Consider the following 21,571-nt stretch of genomic DNA (forward strand, 5'->3'; position numbering starts at 1 on the left):
GGGTACAAGCTGGAATTCGAGACGTCTCCCCCCCGCCGTTTCCTCAAATCTGCCTTACCAACCACTCCCTCAGGCAGGGAGGCAGTGTTACAGGCAATTCACAAGCTGTATTCACAACAGGTGATAGTAAAGGTGCCCCTACTTCAACAAGGACGGGGTTACTATTCCACAATGTTTGTGGTACCGAAACCGGACGGTTCGGTGAGACCCATTTTAAATTTGAAATCCTTGAACACATATATAAAAAAATTCAAGTTCAAGATGGAATCGCTCAGGGCGGTTATTGCAAGCCTGGACGAGGGGGATTACATGGTATCACTGGACATCAAGGATGCTTACCTGCATGTCCCCATTTACCATCCTCACCAGGAGTACCTCAGATTTGTGGTACAGGATTGTCATTACCAATTCCAGACGTTGCCGTTCGGTCTATCCACGGCTCCGAGGGTCTTTACCAAGGTAATGGCCGAAATGATGATACTCCTTCGAAAGAAGGGAGTTTTAATTATCCCGTACTTGGACGATCTTCTGATAAAGGCGAGGTCCAGGGAGCAGTTGTTGGTCGGGGTAGCACTATCTCGGGAGGTGCTACAACAGCACGGCTGGATTCTAAATATTCCAAAGTCACAGCTGGTCCCTATGACACGTCTACTGTTCCTGGGGATGGTTCTGGACACAGAACAGAAAAAAGTGTTTCTCCCGGAGGAGAAGGCCAAGGAGCTGTCATCTCTAGTCAGAGGCCTCCTAAAACCAAAACAGGTGTCGGTGCATCACTGCACGCGGATCCTGGGAAAGATGGTAGCTTCCTACGAAGCAATTCCATTCGGCAGGTTCCATGCAAGAACTTTTCAGTGGGACCTGTTGGACAAGTGGTCCGGATCGCATCTTCAGATGCATCGGCTGATAACCCTGTCTCCAAGGACCAGGGTGTCTCTGCTGTGGTGGCTGCAGAGTACTCATCTTCAAGAGGGCCGCAGATTCGGCATACAGGACTGGGTCCTGGTGACAACGGATGCCAGCCTTCGAGGCTGGGGGGCAGTCACACAGGGAAGAAACTTCCAAGGACTATGGTCAAGTCAGGAGACTTCCCTGCACATAAATATTCTGGAGCTGAGGGCCATTTACAATGCCCTAAGTCAGGCAAAACCCCTGCTTCAAAACCAGCCGGTACTGATCCAGTCAGACAACATCACGGCGGTCGCCCATGTAAACCGACAGGGCGGCAAGAGAAGCAGGACGGCGATGGCAGAAGCCACAAGGATTCTCCGATGGGCGGAAAATCACGTGTTAGCACTGTCAGCAGTGTTCATTCCGGGAGTGGACAACTGGGAAGCAGACTTCCTCAGCAGGCACGACCTCCACCCGGGAGAGTGGGGACTTCATCCAGAAGTCTTCCAACTGATTGTAAACCATTGGGACAGGCCACAGGTGGACATGATGGCGTCCCGCCTAAACAAAAAGCTAGAAAGATATTGCGCCAGGTCAAGAGACCCGCAGGCGATAGCTGTGGACGCTCTAGTGACACCGTGGGTGTACCGGTCGGTTTATGTGTTCCCTCCTCTTCCTCTCATACCCAAGGTACTGAGGATAATAAGGAGAAGAGGAGTAAGAACTATACTCAGTTCCGGATTGGCCAAGAAGAGCTTGGTACCCGGAACTTCAAGAAATGATGTCAGAGGACCCATGGCCTCTGCCGCTCAGACAGGACCTGCTGCAGCAGGGGCCCTGTCTGTTCCAAGACTTACCGCGGCTGCGTTTGACGGCATGGCGGTTGAACACCGGATCCTGAAGGAAAAGGGCATTCCGGAGGAAGTCATTCCTACGCTGATTAAAGCTAGGAAAGAAGTAACCGCAAATCATTATCACCGCATATGGCGAAAATATGTTGCGTGGTGTGAGGCCAGGAAGGCCCCAACGGAGGAATTTCAGCTGGGCCGTTTCCTGCACTTCCTACAGTCAGGGGTGACTATGGGCCTAAAATTGGGTTCCATTAAGGTCCAGATTTCGGCTCTATCGATTTTCTTCCAGAGAGAACTGGCTTCACTGCCTGAAGTTCAGACTTTTGTTAAGGGAGTGCTGCATATTCAGCCCCCTTTTGTGCCTCCAGTGGCACCTTGGGATCTCAACGTGGTGTTGGGTTTCCTAAAGTCACATTGGTTTGAGCCACTTACCGTGGAATTGAAGTATCTCACGTGGAAAGTGGTCATGTTGTTGGCCTTGGCTTCGGCCAGGCGTGTATCAGAATTGGCGGCTTTGTCATGTTAAAGGCCCTATCTGATTTTCCATATGGATAGGGCAGAATTGAGGACTCGTCCCCAGTTTCTTCCTAAAGTGGTATCAGCTTTTCGTCTGAACCAACCTATTGTGGTGCCTGCGGCTACTACAGTCTTGGAGGCTTCCAAGTTGTTGGACGTAGTCAGGGCGCTGAAAATCTATGTTTCCAGGACAGCTGAAGTCAGAAAGACTGACTCGCTATTTATCCTGTATGCGCCCAACAAGTTGGGTGCACCTGCTTCAAAGCAGACTATTGCTCGCTGGATCTGTAGTACGATTCAGCTTGCACATTCTGCGGCTGGACTGCCGCATCCTAAATCAGTAATAGCCCATTCCACGAGGAAGGTGGGCTCTTCTTGGGCGGCTGCCCGAGGGGTCTCGGCTCTACAACTTTGCCGAGCAGCTACTTGGTCGGGGTCAAACACGTTTGCTAAATTCTACAAGTTTGACACCCTGGCTGAGGAGGACCTAGAGTTTGCCCATTCGGTGCTGCAGAGTCATCCGCACTCTCCCGCCCGTTTGGGAGCTTTGGTATAATCCCCATGGTTCTTACGGAGTCCCAGCATCCACTTAGGACGTTAAAGAAAATAAGAATTTACTCACCGGTAATTCTATTTCTCGTAGTCCGTAGTGGATGCTGGGCGCCCATCCCAAGTGCGGATTGTCTGCAATACTTGTATATAGTTATTGCCTAACTAAAGGGTTATTGTTGAGCCATCTGTTGAGAGGCTCAGTTGTTATCATACTGTTAACTGGGTATTGTATCACGAGTTATACGGTGTGATTGGTGTGGCTGGTATGAGTCTAACCCGGGATTCAAAATCCTTCCTTATTGTGTCAGCTCTTCCGGGCACAGTATCCTAACTGAAGTCTGGAGGGGGGTCATAGTGGGAGGAGCCAATGCACACCAGTAGTCTAAAGCTTTCTTTTAGTTGTGCCCAGTCTCCTGCGGAGCCGCTATTCCCCATGGTCCTTACGGAGTCCCAGCATCCACTACGGACTACGAGAAATAGAATTACCGGTGAGTAAATTCTTATTTTTTTAAATCTCCCATTTTAGGGATATCTGGTTATAAAATATTTGGGTTGTAGCGCTATTTGCACTCTTTTGTACACACACACACACACACATATATATATATATATATATATATATGTAATGTATATAGAGAGAGAGAGAGTAGAAGTCCGGAATTCCAGAAAAGCAAGTAAATAACTGCGCCCGGTGCCCTCACTTGACGCTGGGAACGCTGTCTGCCGTAATTTGTAAAAAAGGGGACGCTGTCTGCTGTAATGTGTAAAAAGGGGACGCTGTCTGCCATAATGTGGAAAAGGTGGACTCTGTCTGCCGTAATGTGTATAAAGTGGACGCTGTCTGCCGTAATGTGTAAAAGGTGGACTCTGTCTGCCGTAATGTGTAAAAAGGGGGACGCTGTCTGCCATAATGTGTAAAAGGTGGATTCTGCCGTAATATGTAAAAGGGGCTCTACCTGGTGTAGTGGTGCTGCTGTGTGGCGTAATTTGAATAATGGAGACTACTGTGCATCATAATATGAATTGGTATTATTGTGTGGCTACACCCCTTCTCTGTGAAGCCATGCCCCTATATTTTTTGCGCACGCCTACGGCGCACACTGCCCCTATTTTGCATAATGGAGGGGGCGCCGATGCCATTTCTTGCACACAGCGCTAAAATGTCTAGTTACGGCACTGGAATAACATACTGGAAATTATACTGAGGCTATGACCATGTAAAGCACAAGGCTTGACATCTAATATCAGTAATAAATAGAGTAGGGGGCAGTTCCGACTAGAGCATGAAGGGCCCACTGGGGGGAACACTGTGGTAGGGGACCCATGCTAAAGGAGTGCGGCCAACCACATAGGCTAGGCCACCCATTATAGAGGACACAGCCTGCAGACCACATGGATACTACAGTGTGTGGTCTATTCATACAGGTTCCTGCTCTACCAGGTAACTAATTATGTACTAGAGTAACAATGTATAATTCAAGTACACTTTCTGAAACCTGACATTAAAAGAGGAAGTGGGGCCCTCAGGCAGTGGGGCCCGTTGGGGTTTTCCCCTGCACAACTGTGGGCCAGTACAGCCCTGGTACGGGGTACATTTGTTCCTCACACTACACAAGTTAGGGTTGGGTATACCGACGCTGGAATCCCGGATTGCAGATGCGCTCGCCACGAGTGGGAATGTGCTCGCCACGAGTGGGAATAGTCCCTGTTAGTCTGCATGCCGTCTGTCGGGACTGTAAGGGGGCCGTATTCAGGCGTCGGTATTGTGACGTAACTGCCTCCCACAAGTTGTTGCGTCAATATCTGGACTCAATATATTATAAATGATGAAATCACATATCATTTATCACAGTTTATACATGTATAATACTCCAGTGATGTTAATATATGTGCAAACCCCTGTAAATATCATATAAATATTGGAACTACTACATTATTTATATACAATATCCACTGAAAATAAACCTTATGTGAATTCCAAGCCCCACAGTAACTTCTAATAACTCTATCATGTCTCGCTATCTCTTACACATGTGTGGGATAATAGTTATTTAATAACCTTGTGTTAACAGGAAATTGTTGAAGATTTGGCAAGAGATATACTCAACAAATTACCACATGATTTTAATCTGGAGATTGTAATGGAGAAATATCCTGTTGTCTATGAAGAGTCAATGAATACAGTACTTAGACAGGAATTAATCCGCTTTAACAGGTGAGAGACATTAGTTCACTCAGTTAATGAAACAGCTATTAAAGGGGAAAATGATAATGAGAAAAAGATCTTATTTTAACTATGTTGTGTACAAAGTGGTGTGTTCTCATTCACTGTGGCTTCAGACGCACCAAACAGCTTCTCTCAAGCGCCAGGTCCTAGGCGGCTCGGCTGCGCAGAGCGTCTTATGCACACAAATAAAACAACTGGAAGGGACACAACTACTCTGCTATACTGCACTAACTTATTCATTTGTTGTGCGACACTTGTACATCTGTGTGCAACTGAGTCTGAGGCGGTATACGATGCAGCAGCTTTTGTGTTTACAACAAATTCCTTTGCGGTTGAAGTCCCAGACCAAGGCTCCTTAACTCATACCCTGGCCTTTTGGCAACCTACAAAAAATCCTTGTTAAAGTTCCTCAATAGTGCCGCTTAAACTGTGATCCCCGTTCACTGTCATTCTGCTCCTCCCACACACTCTTAAGCAATGGTTCACCCGAATAGACATGTACACATAGGCGTTTCTATAATGAGTACAGGGTGTACGGTGCACCCAGGCGGTATCCGGACTCTGGGTCGACACCCATTAGGTCTACGCCCATTGGTCAACAGTGACTAGGTCGACACAACCATTAGGTCGACATGAGTTCTTCACATTTTTTCTTTTTTTAAACTTTTTCATACTTTACGATCCACGTGGACTACGATTGGGAACGACAACTTTGCCCATAGCATGGCGAGTGAAGTGAGCCATGCGAGGGGACATGGTGCACTAATTGGGGTTCCCGATCACTTTACGAAGAAACCAACACCAAAAGAAATCACTCGGAAAATGGCCGCCGTGGCCATTTCCAAGTGATTTGCGCATGTGCACTGGAGATGTCCCCGGGAACAAGGCGCCATGTCCCCGGGAATAAGGCGCGGGCGCCATGTTCCCGGAGACCTGCACATGTGCAGTAGACTGTACTGCTGCCGGAGAGGAGGGGGCCCCTGATGAAGGCTGCACGCGAGTCCCCTCCTCTCTTAAAACGCCCCTGCATGTACATGTCTATGGAGGACCTCCGTGTGACCCTGGAGATCATACCTAATGACTGCTGGCTGAGGCCTGGTTTCTTTTCTCTCGTCTGATAGAGCTTTTATAGTTGTTTCTGCTGGAGACTGGCCTTCCCCAACTATCCTCTCTATTTGCAGCCTGGGGCCACAACTAACCCCCCCACCCCTTTTGTCCCCACCCTTTTTGCGTGTTGTCTTTGATATTGTTGGATTTTTGTTTGTTCCTAATATTATATTATTGTTTGAATTATACTGGTTAATTTTTGCCTATTGTTGTTATGTTTTGTAAGCATCTTTATGTGGTATGTATTCTGCATTTTGATGTACTGTTTTTTGACTATTTTGTCATCTATTCCAAAAAGACGATAAACATAAATTGCAAAAAAAAAAAAAGTCCCAGACCACAGTGTGCTACAGACTGTGGTCTGGGACTTTTTGTATTATATTGTATTTTGCTGCATCTGTGATGCGAATAAGGCACAAAATGTAAAGAAAAGGTCACAATGCTACTCCACAGTCTCATGCTGTATGGTGTATTGAGGCTAGGTGTATGAGAACACATATGTATACAGTGGGCCCTAATGTATACTAGAATTTGGGATCCATTGGGTAAATTTGGGATCCATTGGGTAAATATACTGTTATGCACACCAGTGCCTGCAGGAAAGCACTGGTGTCAGAACTGTCATGCACTCCAGTGTCTGCAGGAATGTACCGGTGTCTGAACTGTTATGCAAAACAAATGGACTCACAGACAAACTGGTGAACATGACATAACGTACACAGAAGGTAATAGGGTAACAAAATACACACAAAGTGAACAGAGAAGCCCAGAGGCTAAGGAACTGGGTATCTCCTTTGTATTAGAACTGCACAGATGGAAAAAGCAAGATGTTGTGTTTTAATACATAGAGAACCCGAAATGCTGTTGCTAAGGGCAACAGCAAAACCCTAAAGGGTTACCAACGGGTGTGGCAGTAAACTCCTTGGTCAGAGATGGAATGATAGACACAAGGAGAGTCTCCACAATCCTATTTCTCACTTGCAGTGCACAGGTTTTAGCTTACTGCCACTAAACTGACCCCTGACACCTAGCACAGTGAGACAGGATTAGACAGGCAAGTCTTAGAATACAGCCGCAAACTTGCTAAGTTCACAGAGTGGTAACAGAACCCCAGCAAGCTAAACGACTGACTCCAGTCTTACTGCTAGGTCTGGATTGGCAGCGTGTAATACCAAATCCCCAGGCCTATTTGCAGTAAGCAACAAACAAATACAAAGCTACACAGTACTGGCTAACTTTCATGAACTGACTAACCAACAAAGATTCAGCAGCATCTGCTTACCCTGAAAAGAGGCCTTATAAAGCAGGTGCTGTCCACGCCCCACTCAGACCTCACAGACTGTGAGCACAAAAACCAGCACCGGATCCCCTGCCGTGCACAGAGCCTATAACCACTGCACAGCAAAAGACCCGAACCGGAGTATCAGCTGCGCTCAGGTTACTCCACTAGCACTTGTCTCCCGGTTGCCATGACGACGTGGCAGCACAGGGCAGGAGACCCTAACAGTACCCCCCCTCTGACGAGGGGTCAAAGAACCCCTACCACCGGGTTTATCGGGGAACTGCGAGAAGAAAGAGCGTATCAGTCTGGGGGCATGAAGATCACAACTGCGCACCCACGACCGCTCCTCCGGGCCATACCCCTTCCAGTGCACCAAAAATGACAGCCGACCCCGAACCACCTTGGAGTCAAGAATCCTTTCAACAACAAACTCCCTCTGGCCACGTATCAGAAGAGGGGAAGGTCTTCCACTGGAAGAAGGATTACTAATCGCCCGTTTTAAAAGGGAACAATGAAATGTTTTATTGATACCCAAAGAACGGGGCAGATCTAACTGAAATGCCACCGGATTGATAACCCTGGTGATCTTATAAGGGCCGATGAACCGGGGCCCTAACTTATGAGATGGCTGTCTCAACTTCAAATTCTTGGTAGACAACCAGACGAAGTCTCCTAATTTGAAGCTGCAGGGTCTTTTCCGCTTATCAAAAACCCTTTTGGTCACTAATGACACAGACACAAGGGCTTTCTTCACTTTCCGCCAAATACCTCTAAGGACCGAAACCACAGAGGAACCACCAGGCGTGGAGTCCAGGGGGTCAAAATAATTGGCCTTAGGATGATGCCCATACACACAAAGGAAGGGAGAGATCCCTGTAGCAGAGTGAGCCGCGTTGTTATAGGCAAACTCCGCCATGGACAGATGAGCAACCCAGTCAGTCTGACACTTAGAGACATAACACCTGAGGAACTGCTCCAAGGACTGGTTCACCCTTTCAGTCTGCCCATTAGACTGCGGATGGTAGCCTGACGACAAGCTGACAGAAATCTGGAGATCGGAACAAAATGCCCTCCAGAATTTGGCCACAAACTGGGATCCGCGGTCAGAGACCACATCAAGTGGCAACCCGTGGAGACGCACAACATGCAGCATAAATAATTCAGACAGGCGTCTGGCTGATGGCAGCCCAACCAGTGGAACGAAGTGCGCCATCTTCGAAAACCTGTCAACGACAACCCAGATGGCTGTCATCCCCGAGGATTTGGGCAAGTCCACCACAAAATCCATTGAAATGTGGGTCCATGGCTTAGATGGGATAGAGAGTGGATGTAATGGGCCAACAGGAACCCCTCTAGGAGTCTTATTTCGGGCACAGATGTCACATGCCCGAACCCACTGATCCACATCCTTAGCCACCGAGGGCCACCACACCGCCCTAGATAGCAACTCCCGAGTTCTGGCAATACCCGGGTGACCTGCCGACTTCTTGGCATGGAATTCCAGGAACACTCGCTGTCTTAACCTAGGAGGCACAAACAAAAGACCTACCGGAAGGTCTGGAGGAGCCTGCTCCTGTGCTCTAAGGACTAATGATAAGAGGTCCTGGGTAATGCCCACTTTAATACATGATGGGGAAACAATGGGCAACGGCTCCTCGGTGGTCTCCTGGATTGGAGCAAAACTCCGCGAGAGCGCATCAGCCTTGATGTTTTTTGACCCAGGGCGATATGTTATCAAAAAATTAAAGCGAGCAAAAAACAAAGCCCATCGTGCCTGCCTGGCATTGAGACGCTTCGCTGACTCTAAATATGCCAGATTCTTATGGTCAGTGAGAATTGAGACCACAAACTTAGCCCCCTCAAGCCAGTGTCTCCACTCCTCGAGTGCATCCTTAATAGCCAACAATTCCCGGTTACCCACGTCATAATTCATCTCGGCAGGCGAAAATTTACGGGAAAAGTAAGCACAGGGATGAAGGCGATTATCAGACACTCCCATCTGAGAAAGCACTGCCCCAATACCCATCTCAGAGGCATCCACCTCCACCACAAAAGGACGCTCTGGATCTGGGTGTCGCAGCACCTTGGCCGAAACAAATGCCCTTTTGAGACGGGCAAAAGCCGCTTTAGCCTCACAAGACCAGTGAGCAACATCCGCCCCTTTCTTAGTGAGTGCCACCAAGGGCGCCACTATAGACGAAAATCCAGCGATAAATCGTCTATAAAAATTCGCAAAGCCCAGGAAACGCTGAAGCGCCTTCAAACTAGTGGGCTGCACCCAATCCAGGACTGCCTGTACCTTGGAACCCTCCATTTGGAAACCTTCTGGGGAGATAATATATCCTAGAAATGCGATTTGCTGAACTTCAAATTCGCACTTCTCCAGCTTCGCCCCAAGCCGGTGGTCTCTGAGTTTTTTGGAGGACTAAGCGTACATGCTTCCGATGTTCCTCCAGGGAATGGGAGAAGATTAGGATGTCATCTAAGTATACAACTAAGAATCTATCCAAATATTCCCTGAGCACATCATTCATGAAATCCTGGAAGACTGCCGGGGCATTACAGAGCCCAAAAGGCATCACCAAATATTCATAATGCCCTGAGTGGGTATTAAAGGCAGTCTTCCATTCATCCCCCTCTCTTATTCGGATTAGATTGTACGCACCGCGTAGGTCAATCTTAGAAAAAATGGTGGCAGTACGAAGCTGGTCAAACAAGACCGAAATGAGAGGCAGTGGGTATGAGTTTTTAATCGTGATACGGTTCAATTCCCTGAAGTCGATGCAGGGTCGCAACGAACCGTCCTTTTTACCCACGAAGAAAAACCCCGATCCAACTGGAGACTGTGAAGGTCTGATAAATCCCTTAGCCAAGTTCTCCTGAATGTACTCTGCCATAGCCTGAGTCTCAGGACGTGACAGGGAGTACAACCTGCTCTTGGGAAGCTTAGCATTTGGCAACAAATCAATGGCACAGTCATAGGGGCGATGGGGAGGTAGTACCTCTGCAACTTTTTTGGAGAACACGTCCGCAAAATCTGCATAACACCCTGGCAATCCTGGCAAACTTAGCTGCGAGAGCCTGACTGGAAGGCTCAAGCAACTCCTGAAACAATCAGTACCCCAACTAAGAATCTCCCTAGAGACCCAGTCAAATTGAGGATTGTGGGCCCTTAACCAGGGTAACCCCAACACCAATGGGGCAAAAGTACAGACAGTCACATAAAAGGACAATTTTTCAGAGTGTGTGGCTCCAATAAACAAAGAAATCTGGCTAGTGCAAGAGGTAATTTTACCTTGGGATAATGGTTCCCCGTTTAACCCACAAATCTCAATTTCCGATGCCAAGGGTACTAAGGGAACAGAGTGTTTCAGGGCGAATTGGCGGTCCATAAAAACCCCGTCGGCCCCACTGTCCACAAAGGCCTCAGTCTTGACAGTTTGACCGAGGATCTTCAAGGTCACCGGAATGATAAAAGTCTTCTTGGGAAATTCTGACTTCTGGCCTGACAGGATATTTCCCATCACCCTCAGGCCCTGAAGTTTTCCGGCTTTTCTGGGCATGATACTACCACATGACCTTTATTCCCACAGTACAAACACAAACACTGTCTCCTCCGCGTCTTCTCACGCGAGGAGAGGCGGGTAGCCCCAATCTGCATAGGCTCCTCAGAAAATTCCTCAGAGTCTGAGGTTCCCTTGGGAAGGAAGGAAATCTCAGTCTCCCTTTCAAGCCTACGCTCTCTCAGCCGTCTATCCACCCGGATGGATAACTGCATGAGCTGATCCAAGCTATCAGGCAAGGGATATTGTACCAGTTGGTCCTTTATCTGGTTAGAAAGACCTCTTCGGTACTGGTGTCTCAGGGCTGGGTCATTCCACTGGGTATCATGGGCCAACCTCCGAAACTCCGTACAGTAAACCTCAACTGGCCTTCGCCCTTGCTTAAGGATCGAAATCTGAGCCTCGGCTGAGGCCGTCTTGTCAGGGTCATCATACAACATGCCCAGTGCCGTAAAAAAAGCATCAACACTTTTAAGCGACGGACAGTCAGGCTGCAACCCATATGCCCAGACCTGTGGGTCTCCTTGTAGCAAGGAAATCACTATGCCCACCCGCTGAATCTCCGACCCAGAAGACTGAGGCCTAAGCCGGAAGTATAGCTTGCAGCTCTCCTTGAAACAAAAGAACTGAGAGCGATCTCCAGAAAAACGATCCGGGAGATTTACTTTCGGCTCCTTAACCCCTGCAGGTGCTGCTGCTGCGGGAGCTCCACCAGCAGCCTGGGAGGTGTGCATTTTAATGGACAAATCATTAAATTGTCGAGTCAGGACCTGCACCTGATCGACCACCTGTTGCAACGTATTTTGAGGGGTATGCTCCATATTCCCACAAAATTTCAACAGGAGTATTAGGCTGCTGAATATGTTATGCACACCAGTGCCTGCAGGAAAGCACTGGTGTCAGAACTGTCATGCACTCCAGTGTCTGCAGGAATGTACCGGTGTCTGAACTGTTATGCAAAACAAATGGACTCACAGACAAACTGGGGAACATGACATAACGTACACAGAAGGTAATAGGGTAACAAAATACACACAAAGTGAACAGAGAAGCCCAGAGGCTAAGGAACTGGGTATCTCCTTTGTATTAGAACTGCACAGATGGAAAAAGCAAGATGTTGTGTTTTAATACATAGAGAACCCGAAATGCTGTTGCTAAGGGCAACAGCAAAACCCTAAAGGGTTACCAACGGGTGTGGCAGTAAACTCCTTGGTCAGAGATGGAATGATAGACACAAGGAGAGTCTCCACAATCCTATTTCTCACCTGCAGTGCACAGGTTTTAGCTTACTGCCACTAAACTGACCCCTGACACCTAGCACAGTGAGACAGGATTAGACAGGCAAGTCTTAGAATACAGCCGCAAACTTGCTAAGTTCACAGAGTGGTAACAGAACCCCAGCAAGCTAAACGACTGACTCCAGTCTTACTGCTAGGTCTGGATTGGCAGCGTGTAATACCAAATCCCCAGGCCTATTTGCAGTAAGCAACAAACAAATACAAAGCTACACAGTACTGGCTAACTTTCATGAACTGACTAACCAACAAAGATTCAGCAGCATCTGCTTACCCTGAAAAGAGGCCTTATAAAGCAGGTGCTGTCCACGCCCCACTCAGACCTCACAGACTGTGAGCACAAAAACCAGCACCGGATCCCCTGCCGTGCACAGAGCCTATAACCACTGCACAGCAAAAGACCCGAACCGGAGTATCAGCTGCGCTCAGGTTACTCCACTAGCACTTGTCTCCCGGTTGCCATGACGACGTGGCAGCACAGGGCAGGAGACCCTAACATATACTTAGTAGCAACTTACGGTTTCTTTGTGGCAGAAATGTAAAATGCCAATCATATTATTAGCAAAACATGCCGTGTTTCGCATGTAATAACATTGTCATCTTGAATTTCGGCCTCAAACACACCAAGAAGCGGCGCCTTGCAAAAGCTATTGCTTAGTAGATTTTACCCTTTGTCTGCCCCCACTTCAAATCACTCTGCCCGAAAAATCAAAGGTGAGAGCAATGTGTGAGCTCATGTTCTAAAATATCAGAAGAGTGCTACACATTGGTCAGGCAGTGATTTTGTGGGTATCTGGACTATAGATCTACACTAAAAAGGTCTACAGTCAATAGGTCTACCACTAATGGTAGACATGCGTTAGGTCGACAGGGTCGACATGTAAAAGGATGACAGTTCAAAGGTAGAAAAGGACAAAAGGTCGACACATAAGGTAGACACACATTTTTTTATTTTTTCCAACTTTTTCCATCCATGTAGACTATGATTGGGAATAGTAACCTGTGCCGAGCGCAGGGGTAGCGGAGCGAGCCACCTTGCCCAAAGCATGGCGAGTGTAGCGGTACACTAATGGGGCTTGTTTGTGGCAGAAAAGTGACAAAACAAACTACCAACAAATAAATAATTGTGCCTACCTTTTTTTTGTGTTGACCATTTACATGTCGACCCTTTGACCATTTTGACAATGTCGACCTTTCCTATTGGCTACCTATTCTATGCCGACCTTTTGACCCTGTTGACCTAATGCATGTCCAACATTAGTGGTAGACCTATTGACTGTAGATATTTTTAGTGTAGATCTAATAATCCACACCCGATTCTATGATACAGAAAACATAGCTATCTCTGTATATGCAGAAGCGGCGTGGTAAGCACTGGAGCACAGACAATTTCTTACATTGGATGCAGCTAGAACGCACAAGTATATTGTCTGTATGAGCTCCCGCTCTTAGATTTGCATCTTCTGGAATTTTGGGACGCATATTTAATATGACCAGAGGTTGTCTGACTTATCATATATTGCAGACTGTAAGCGTCTCGGCTAATTTCACAGCAGCAGAAAACCATCATGTCATTTATCACACTGCAAATCTCTTGTTTTTTTGCCACAGGCTCACAGAAGTTGTGCGGAACAGTCTGATAAATTTGGGCAAAGCAATCAAAGGCCAAGTGTTGATGTCATCAGAGCTGGAGAATGTGTTTAACAGCATGCTGGTAGGAAGGGTGCCTGCTATGTGGGCAGCCAAATCCTACCCCTCCTTAAAGCCCCTGGGCAGCTATGTGTCTGACTTGCTCAGCCGACTGCAGTTCCTACAGGTATGATTTGTGAACACACTGGATGCAGTATCATTCTTATCAATGCACTTTTATAGCTTGAGCACATCTTTGTACTACTAGGATTTAATGGCTTTATAATACAGATGATGAAGTGTTTATTGGACGGCAGTAATAGTTAGCTGCACATTAGCTCAACTCTATGCCTTATCTCCCACTTTTTTATTTTCTCACAATTAGCATTGAATATACAGCTATCAGTCATAACATTAAAACCACCTGCCTAATACTGTGTAGGTCCCCCTTGTGCCACCAAAACAGCTCTGACCCATTGAGACATGGACTCCACAAGACCTTTAAAGATGACCTGTGGTATTTTGCACCAAGATGTTAGCAGCAGATCCTTTATGTCCTGTAAGTTGCGAGGTGAGGCCTCCATGGCTTGGACTTGTTTTTTCAGCACATCCCACAGATGCTCAATTGAATTGTGATCTGGTGAATCTGGAGGCCATGTCAACACCTTGAACTCTTTGTGATGTTCCTTAAACCATTCCTGAACAATTTTAGCAGTTTTGAGGGCACATTTTCCTGCTGAAAGAGGTCATTATCATCAGGGAATACCACTGCCTTGAAGGGGTGTACATGGTCTGCAACTATTTTTATTTAGGTGGCACGTGTCAAAAGTAACATCCACATGAATTGCAGGACCCAATGTTTCCCAGCAGAACATTGCCTCCACCGACTTGCCTTCTTCCCATAGTGCATCTTCGTGTTAAAGCCAGCAGTAACTTTTTCATCAATATGTGCTACAGTAGCTCTTCTGAGCAATTGTGCCTAGCCTTCGCTCCCACCGTGCATTAACAAGCCTTGGGCGCCCTTGACTTTGTCACCGGTGCACCAGTTGTTCTTCCTTGGACCACGTTTGGTAGGTACTAACCCCCGCATGCTAGGTATACCCCACAAGACCTGCTGCTTTGGAGATGATCTGACCAAGTCGTATAGCTGTCATAATTTTACCCATATCAAAGTCCTTACGCTTGCACATTTTGACTGCTTCCAACATATCAATTTCAAGAGCTGAGTGTTCACTTGCTGCCTAATATATGCCACCCCTTGACAAGTGTCATTGTAACAAGATAATCAATCAATGTTATTCACTGCACCTGTCAGTGTTTTTAATGTTATGACTGATGAGTATATACAGTATATACAGTTGGTAAATGGCACAATGGCACCAAAAATAATGCACTTTTACAAGGTGCCGATCTACTCTATTCAGCTGCTGGAAAAACTGAGCTCAACTACCATTGTTGGTGTCATATCTGTTAGGATCCTGGTCCTCGTGACTTTCGTTGCTGTTGCCATCTCAACTTGACTGCCAGTCATACTGAGCACAGCTGTCGGCATCCGGTACCACATGTTAAAGCTAGAGGCACTGCCTACTCTATTAACCCCAGGCCTGGAGTTATAAAGTAGTCTCCACCACCTCCTCTGCTGCCCTCCACAAGTTGGATTTTTCATATCTACGCTTGCAAATACACATTCATCCACATCACTCCGCCATGGATACACTTAATATACTTTACCTTTTTCTTCTACATTCTTTGACCACACACATATTTTATCTTCCAGCATCATAATTCCTGCTACACTAATATAATTCCCCCTTCACGTCTTCCCCATAACCAATTTGCCCCCATAAATTGCTTTGTTTCTTGAATCCACCGCACTTACTGGCCTACATAGGCAGAAACAAACCTTGAACACACAAATCATCATTCCATATCCTCTTCCTAGCCCTGCTGCGTCTTATGGCTGTTGGCAACATCTCACCCAGCCATGGGCCCTGTGGAACCCCAACTGTGTCCTCCACAGCATGCCCACCACTTGCTCACCTGTTCCACATGTCACCTCTTCTACTGGCACATGTACTGTACATCCTCCTTTTTTTTTATATATATTCTTTATTTTGGTTTTACAGAAGAAAGAAGGACATTACCAAGAGTACAACAAATCGTACAATGTAGAAACACATGGGTCAATAGACCAGTAAAATATAAAACATCCAAAATCCACACAAAAAACAAGACAAAGGTTAGAGGGGGGAAATGGGAATAAAATCAGGGAAGGGGAATGAGCGAGCTAATCAATCTCAACTAGATATAAGTTTGGGTTCCGTACAGCGAGGCGGGCTACACAGATAAGCGGCATCATGCTGAGTCTAGCGGGATCTGGTCTTTGTAGGTAGAGGTAGATTTAAATTCCATCGAAGAAAACCACGTGGCGACATAATCGGCATGTGAGTCAGTCAAGGACTGAATGAAAAATATCCTCCATTGATCTATAAAATTCTATCCGCTGGAACCATTCCCATATTCGGGGGGGGGGGGGGCGGAGACTTCCACTGGACCGGTACCACCGCTCTCGCTGCGTTATTGAGGTGTTTGAGAAGGGAGTGTTTATACTTTGCTAGTGGAATTGTAGTGTGGGAGAGCAACCAGAAGTCAATTCCAGTAGGAGCCTGAAACCCCAGGATCTTGGAGGAGATTTGAATTACCTGGCCCCAGAAGGTAGCGATCAGGGGACAGTCCCACCATATATGAATAAGGGTGCCACACTCCCTTCCACATCTCCAACACAAGGGGGACACTGAGGGAAAGAACTTATGCAAAAGGGAGGGACAGCGATACCATCTAGTAAGCAGTTTATACTGTGTTTCAATAACTTCTAAGCTCGTAGAGCAACGGGACATAACTTCACAGTGTTTCTTCCAGTTAATATATATCCCTCTAGGTGTAAGATCAGCATCCCATTTCGCGCAGAAAGCGGGATCACCGGGGAAACGACCATGTAGCAATATCTTATATATACCTGATACAACATGGGAGGGTTCAGAGGATTGGGAACACATTGCTTCAAAAGGGGTAAGACTACCAGTCAATGCAGCAGCTGTCCTGTGAGACAAAATAAAATGGCGAGTTTGGAGATAGAACCAGAAGTCAGTCGCAGGAATATCAGTTCCCTCCCTAAGGTCATTAAAAGCTTTGATCTTCCCCCCAGAGCGCAAATGTGTTATTCTAGTCAAGCCTGCCTGTCTCCACCTAGCGGCCACACCACCACCCATACCCGGTCCAAACAGTGGGTTGTCAAGGAGCGGGAGAAGCAGGGAAGTTGATGAGGAAAGACCCATTTTAAATCTCAGTGTTCTCCACAGAGCCAAGGTGGGTCCAACCGTCAGATGTGAGGAGCGGCCAATGGTTCCAAGGCAGGGTACTGCCTGTAAATGTAGACCCGAGGACCATCTCTCCAAGTCAACCCACTGTTTAGAGCCGGCGCCAGATCGTGACCAATCCAGAATCCTATTAAAAATTGTAGCCTGATAATATGCCGATACCATGGGCAGCTGTAGGCCTCCCTGGGCCTTCCTATAGAATAAGTAGCAATGTTTGAACCTGGGTTTTCTGCCACCCCAAACAAATTGGCTAATAGCTTTGTGTGCATCTACCAAAAACTGATGGGGGAGCTTTAAGGGGATAGTCTGGAAAAGATATAGCAGCCGTGGCAGGATATTCATTTTCACAATGCTCATACGGCCTAGCCAGGAGAACTTCTGTTGGAGCCACTGCGACATTTCCTTACGCAGCTTGCGCAATAAAGGAAGGTGGTTTAGAGTGACCGTGGTCGAGAGGGAGGAGGGTATCAGAATGCCTAAGTATTTAATGTGTGAAGGGTGCCAGGTAAAGGGGAATGCAGTCTTTAGGGACGAGACTAAGTCCGTGGTGAGAGAGATACTAAGGGCCGTCGATTTAGCATAGTTAATCTTGAAATTGGACAATGCTCCAAAGCGTGCAAATTCTTTCAAAAAACCAGACAGGGATATAGCAGGGTTTGTAACGACCGCCAAAAGGTCGTCTGCGAACAATGCAAGTTTATGTTCGTTTCCGCCCACCCTCAGGCCAGTGACATCAGGGTTCTGCCGAATGGCTCTAGCCAGAGCCTCCATGCAGATAACATATATCAATGGCGACAGCGGGCATCCCTGTCTAGTCCCATTAGAGATGGCTATCGGGTCAGAAAGTATTCCATTTACCCGCACTTGCGCCGAGGGTGCTCGATATAGCGCCAAGATATTTTGCAAGAACACCTCTCCCAGGCCCAGCCGTCGCAACGTCTTTTCCATAAAGACCCAGTCGATGCGGTCAAAGGCTTTCTCAGCATCTATGGAGAGAAGCATCATGGGAACCTTAGCGGAGCTCGCATGGGCTATCAGGTCAATCACTCTTATGGTGTTGTCTCTTGCTTCTCTACCTTGGACGAAACCAACCTGATCTGGGTGTATCACTGTCGGCAGCAACAGACACAGGCTGTACATCCTCCTTTAAGCGTTCACACCTCTCGGCAATCCTTGAGAAACTATCTCTTGGCTAAGCCTCTCTCTTTCTGACTATCACCCTATTTCTCTCATCCACTTTGTCTCCGCATTACTTCAGTGATTTCTATGTGTACTGGCCTCTATTGTGGACCTGATATGGCTATCTGAGTAACCTGAAGGTTACTCAGATGACCGATGGTCCTGCAGAGTGATCCGATGAAGTGTCTGCAGATGCAACAGTGGATCATGGAAGCAGGCAGGAGGCATCTATTTACACCTCCTGCTGCATTAGCAAATTCCTTTTATCTTCCTGCACTTCCCTGTGGTCCACCAGCAGATAATGCCCTAAAACACATTGATGACAGCTTGGTGTAGGTCCCATGCAGTAAAATATGGGATCAGGTGACAAAGCCACCAGGCAGCTATGTATGCAATTGCTGCTACTGGTTTAGTCAAAGCCCCTGACTGTAATTTGCAGATGACTACGTTGGGTCATTGACAAAATTCAACAGGTTGAAGATTCTCAATTTGCTGATAACAACCCAAAAATAATCGGAATAGGCGAGTCAGGGATTTTGAACTTGAAGGATTTTGCTTATCACCCAAGAAATCGCTGAGCATGGGAATCTGTTTGGCGGATTGGATCGTCAGTTGGTAGGCGGGTCTGTTCGCCATCGAGGAATTGACAGGTACATTCATGACCTATTTTAGTCTGCCTGTCCCCATTACCTGAGTTCTGTCACAAATCTGGATGATGTTGTATTTATTTTGTTTTTATGTAAATTAATACATACATCCCAACATTGACCTCCTGGATATTGATCCGACTGGGCTGTGATTGTGCCACCCAGATCCTCTGTGGTCCTGTTTTTTTATTGTAAATTGTTAAATTATTGTAAACATCAACTGCAGGTGCACACAGCACATAGAAACAGAGTGCAGGGTATGGTAACCTCACTAAATCAGGCGCCCATACAGTGTTCCATAAATTTAAAAAACACCAAAAGCTAGAATTGCTTAAATTCAAAAGCAGCTCCTAAGTGGCAACTGGATGCCTTAAGTAGACAAGTAGACAAGAAAAAATATTTAAGTTTCCAAAGAAACATTTAAGGAGCGCTAGTAATATATATATGTACAAAAAATGTTTTTTATTTCAATACAATAGCCGATAAACACAAAATAAAATAGGATACAGCCACAATACTCATTAATTGATTAAATGTATAGAGAATATATAAGTTCAGCTGAATAAACTCATATTATATGCAGTACTGCAGTCCATAATTTAAACATGATGAAGTGCAGAAGTCTTCCAGAATGAATAATTGTGCACACTAGAAGGAGAATCCCAGTTTTTTTTAAAAAGGTATTTGTACTAATTAAAAGTTCCTCGTTTATGAGGCACTGTTCTCACCCGTGATTAAAGGTCTCCGCTGATTCCCGTCAGTGGCATTTTGCAGCATAGATTAGCAAGCGGTTGAAGATGACATCCCTTGATGTAGCAGAGGGGAGTACCGCTAATTCACAATAGTCAATCTGCAAACGGGGCTTCTCAAGCACAGCGGCGGACAGTGAAAGTCTTGTCAGACGCCAGCCAGGGAGAGTGGATTTGAGTTAAAGCAGGGTTTCTTTGAGGAGTAATTAGGGTCTCCTTCAATGGACAAGCAATGCCCGCAGCCCTTAATCAATTAATAAGTATTGTAGCTGTATCCTATTTTATTTTGTGTTTATCGGCTGTTTTTATTGTATTGAAATAAAAAAATTTTTTGTACATATATATATATTACTAGCGCTCCTTAAATGTTTCTTTGGAAACGTAAATATTTTTTCTTGCACACAATACATGCTCACCATGGTTATGTCAGCTACAGGTGCACATAGTACATACTCGTCATGGTGATGTCAGCTGCAGGTACACACAGTACATACTCGCCATGGTGATGTCAGCTGCAGGTACACACAGTACATACTCGCCATGGTGATGTCAGCTGCAGGTGCACACAGTATTTGCTCACCATGGTAATTTCAGCTGCAGGTGCACACAGTACATGCTCGCCATGGTGATGTCAGCTGTAGGTGCACACAGTATTTGTATTTGCTCGCCATGGTGATGTCAGCTGCAGGTGCACACAGTATTTGCTCACCATGGTAATTTCAGCTGCAGGTGCACACAGTACATGCTCGCCATGGTGATGTCAGCTGTAGGTGCACACAGTATTTGTATTTGCTCGCCATGGTGATGTCAGCTGCAGGTGCACACAGTATTTGCTCACCATGGTAATTTCAGCTGCAGGTGCACACAGTACATGCTCGCCATGGTGATGTCAGCTGCAGGTGCACACAGTATTTGCTCGCCATGGTTATGTTAGCTGCTGGTGCACACAGTACTTGCAATGGTGACGTCAGCTGCAGGTTCACTCAGTATTTGCTCACCATGGTAATGTCCACTAAAACCTGGACATTTGGGAAGTATGCAAAGGGAGTAATCCGAAAGTGGTATTAGGCTGGACACTACAATCTCCACCTTGTGCGTTTACAGCTGGAGAGATACGATTATATATAAAAAGAAAAGGTTGCACAATTATTAGGCAATCTTGTTTCTCTTTTTTGCATGCATTTACAGCTGGACATTCCTGCATAAGAATCATTTTTTGTGGCTGCACCTCTGATACCTGGAATGTGAGGGTACAGTTGTGTTTGTACTAAACAGAATACTATGGATATACTGTATGTGTAAAAAGAAATGTGCTTTGGACCCACATTTTCTGCTTTGTAAATAGTGCACCTACAGTAGTAGTGCATATTTCTGAACGAAAGGCTTTATTACACAGAATTATGTTATGCTCGCTGAATAGATCTGACTGCAGTATATTATAGGCAGGTGCTGCCTCCTGCTGACTCACTGCGGTATTAAAACCCCCCACATAAAGTACATATTTTTTAAACCTTTCTTGTCCCATGCATTAATTTATAGGTTCTCAAACTCGGTCCTCAGGACCCCACACAGTGCATGTTTTGCAGTTCTCACAGAATCACAAGTGAAATTATTTGCTCCACCTGCGGACCTTTTAAAATGTGTCAGTGAGTAATTAATACACCTGTGCGCCTGCTGGGTTACCTGCAAAACATGCACTGTGTGGGGTC

At 46.3% G+C, this 21,571-nt stretch overlaps 1 protein-coding gene across 2 annotated transcripts in view; it reads left to right on the forward strand.

Moving 5' to 3' along the window:
- The window catches only part of DNAH3 (dynein axonemal heavy chain 3), a 952,415-nt gene that overhangs the window by 926,527 nt on the left and 4,317 nt on the right, over positions 1-21,571 (forward strand). For both annotated transcript variants that reach the window (XM_063934423.1, XM_063934424.1), the window contains 2 exons: positions 4,880-5,022; positions 13,893-14,097. In XM_063934423.1, coding sequence (XP_063790493.1) covers positions 4,880-5,022; positions 13,893-14,097 — 348 coding nt within the window. The remainder of the gene's footprint in view (positions 1-4,879; positions 5,023-13,892; positions 14,098-21,571) is intronic.

The sequence above is a fragment of the Pseudophryne corroboree genome, chromosome 7 (assembly GCF_028390025.1).
Source record: "Pseudophryne corroboree isolate aPseCor3 chromosome 7, aPseCor3.hap2, whole genome shotgun sequence".
Taxonomy (NCBI): domain Eukaryota; kingdom Metazoa; phylum Chordata; class Amphibia; order Anura; family Myobatrachidae; genus Pseudophryne; species Pseudophryne corroboree.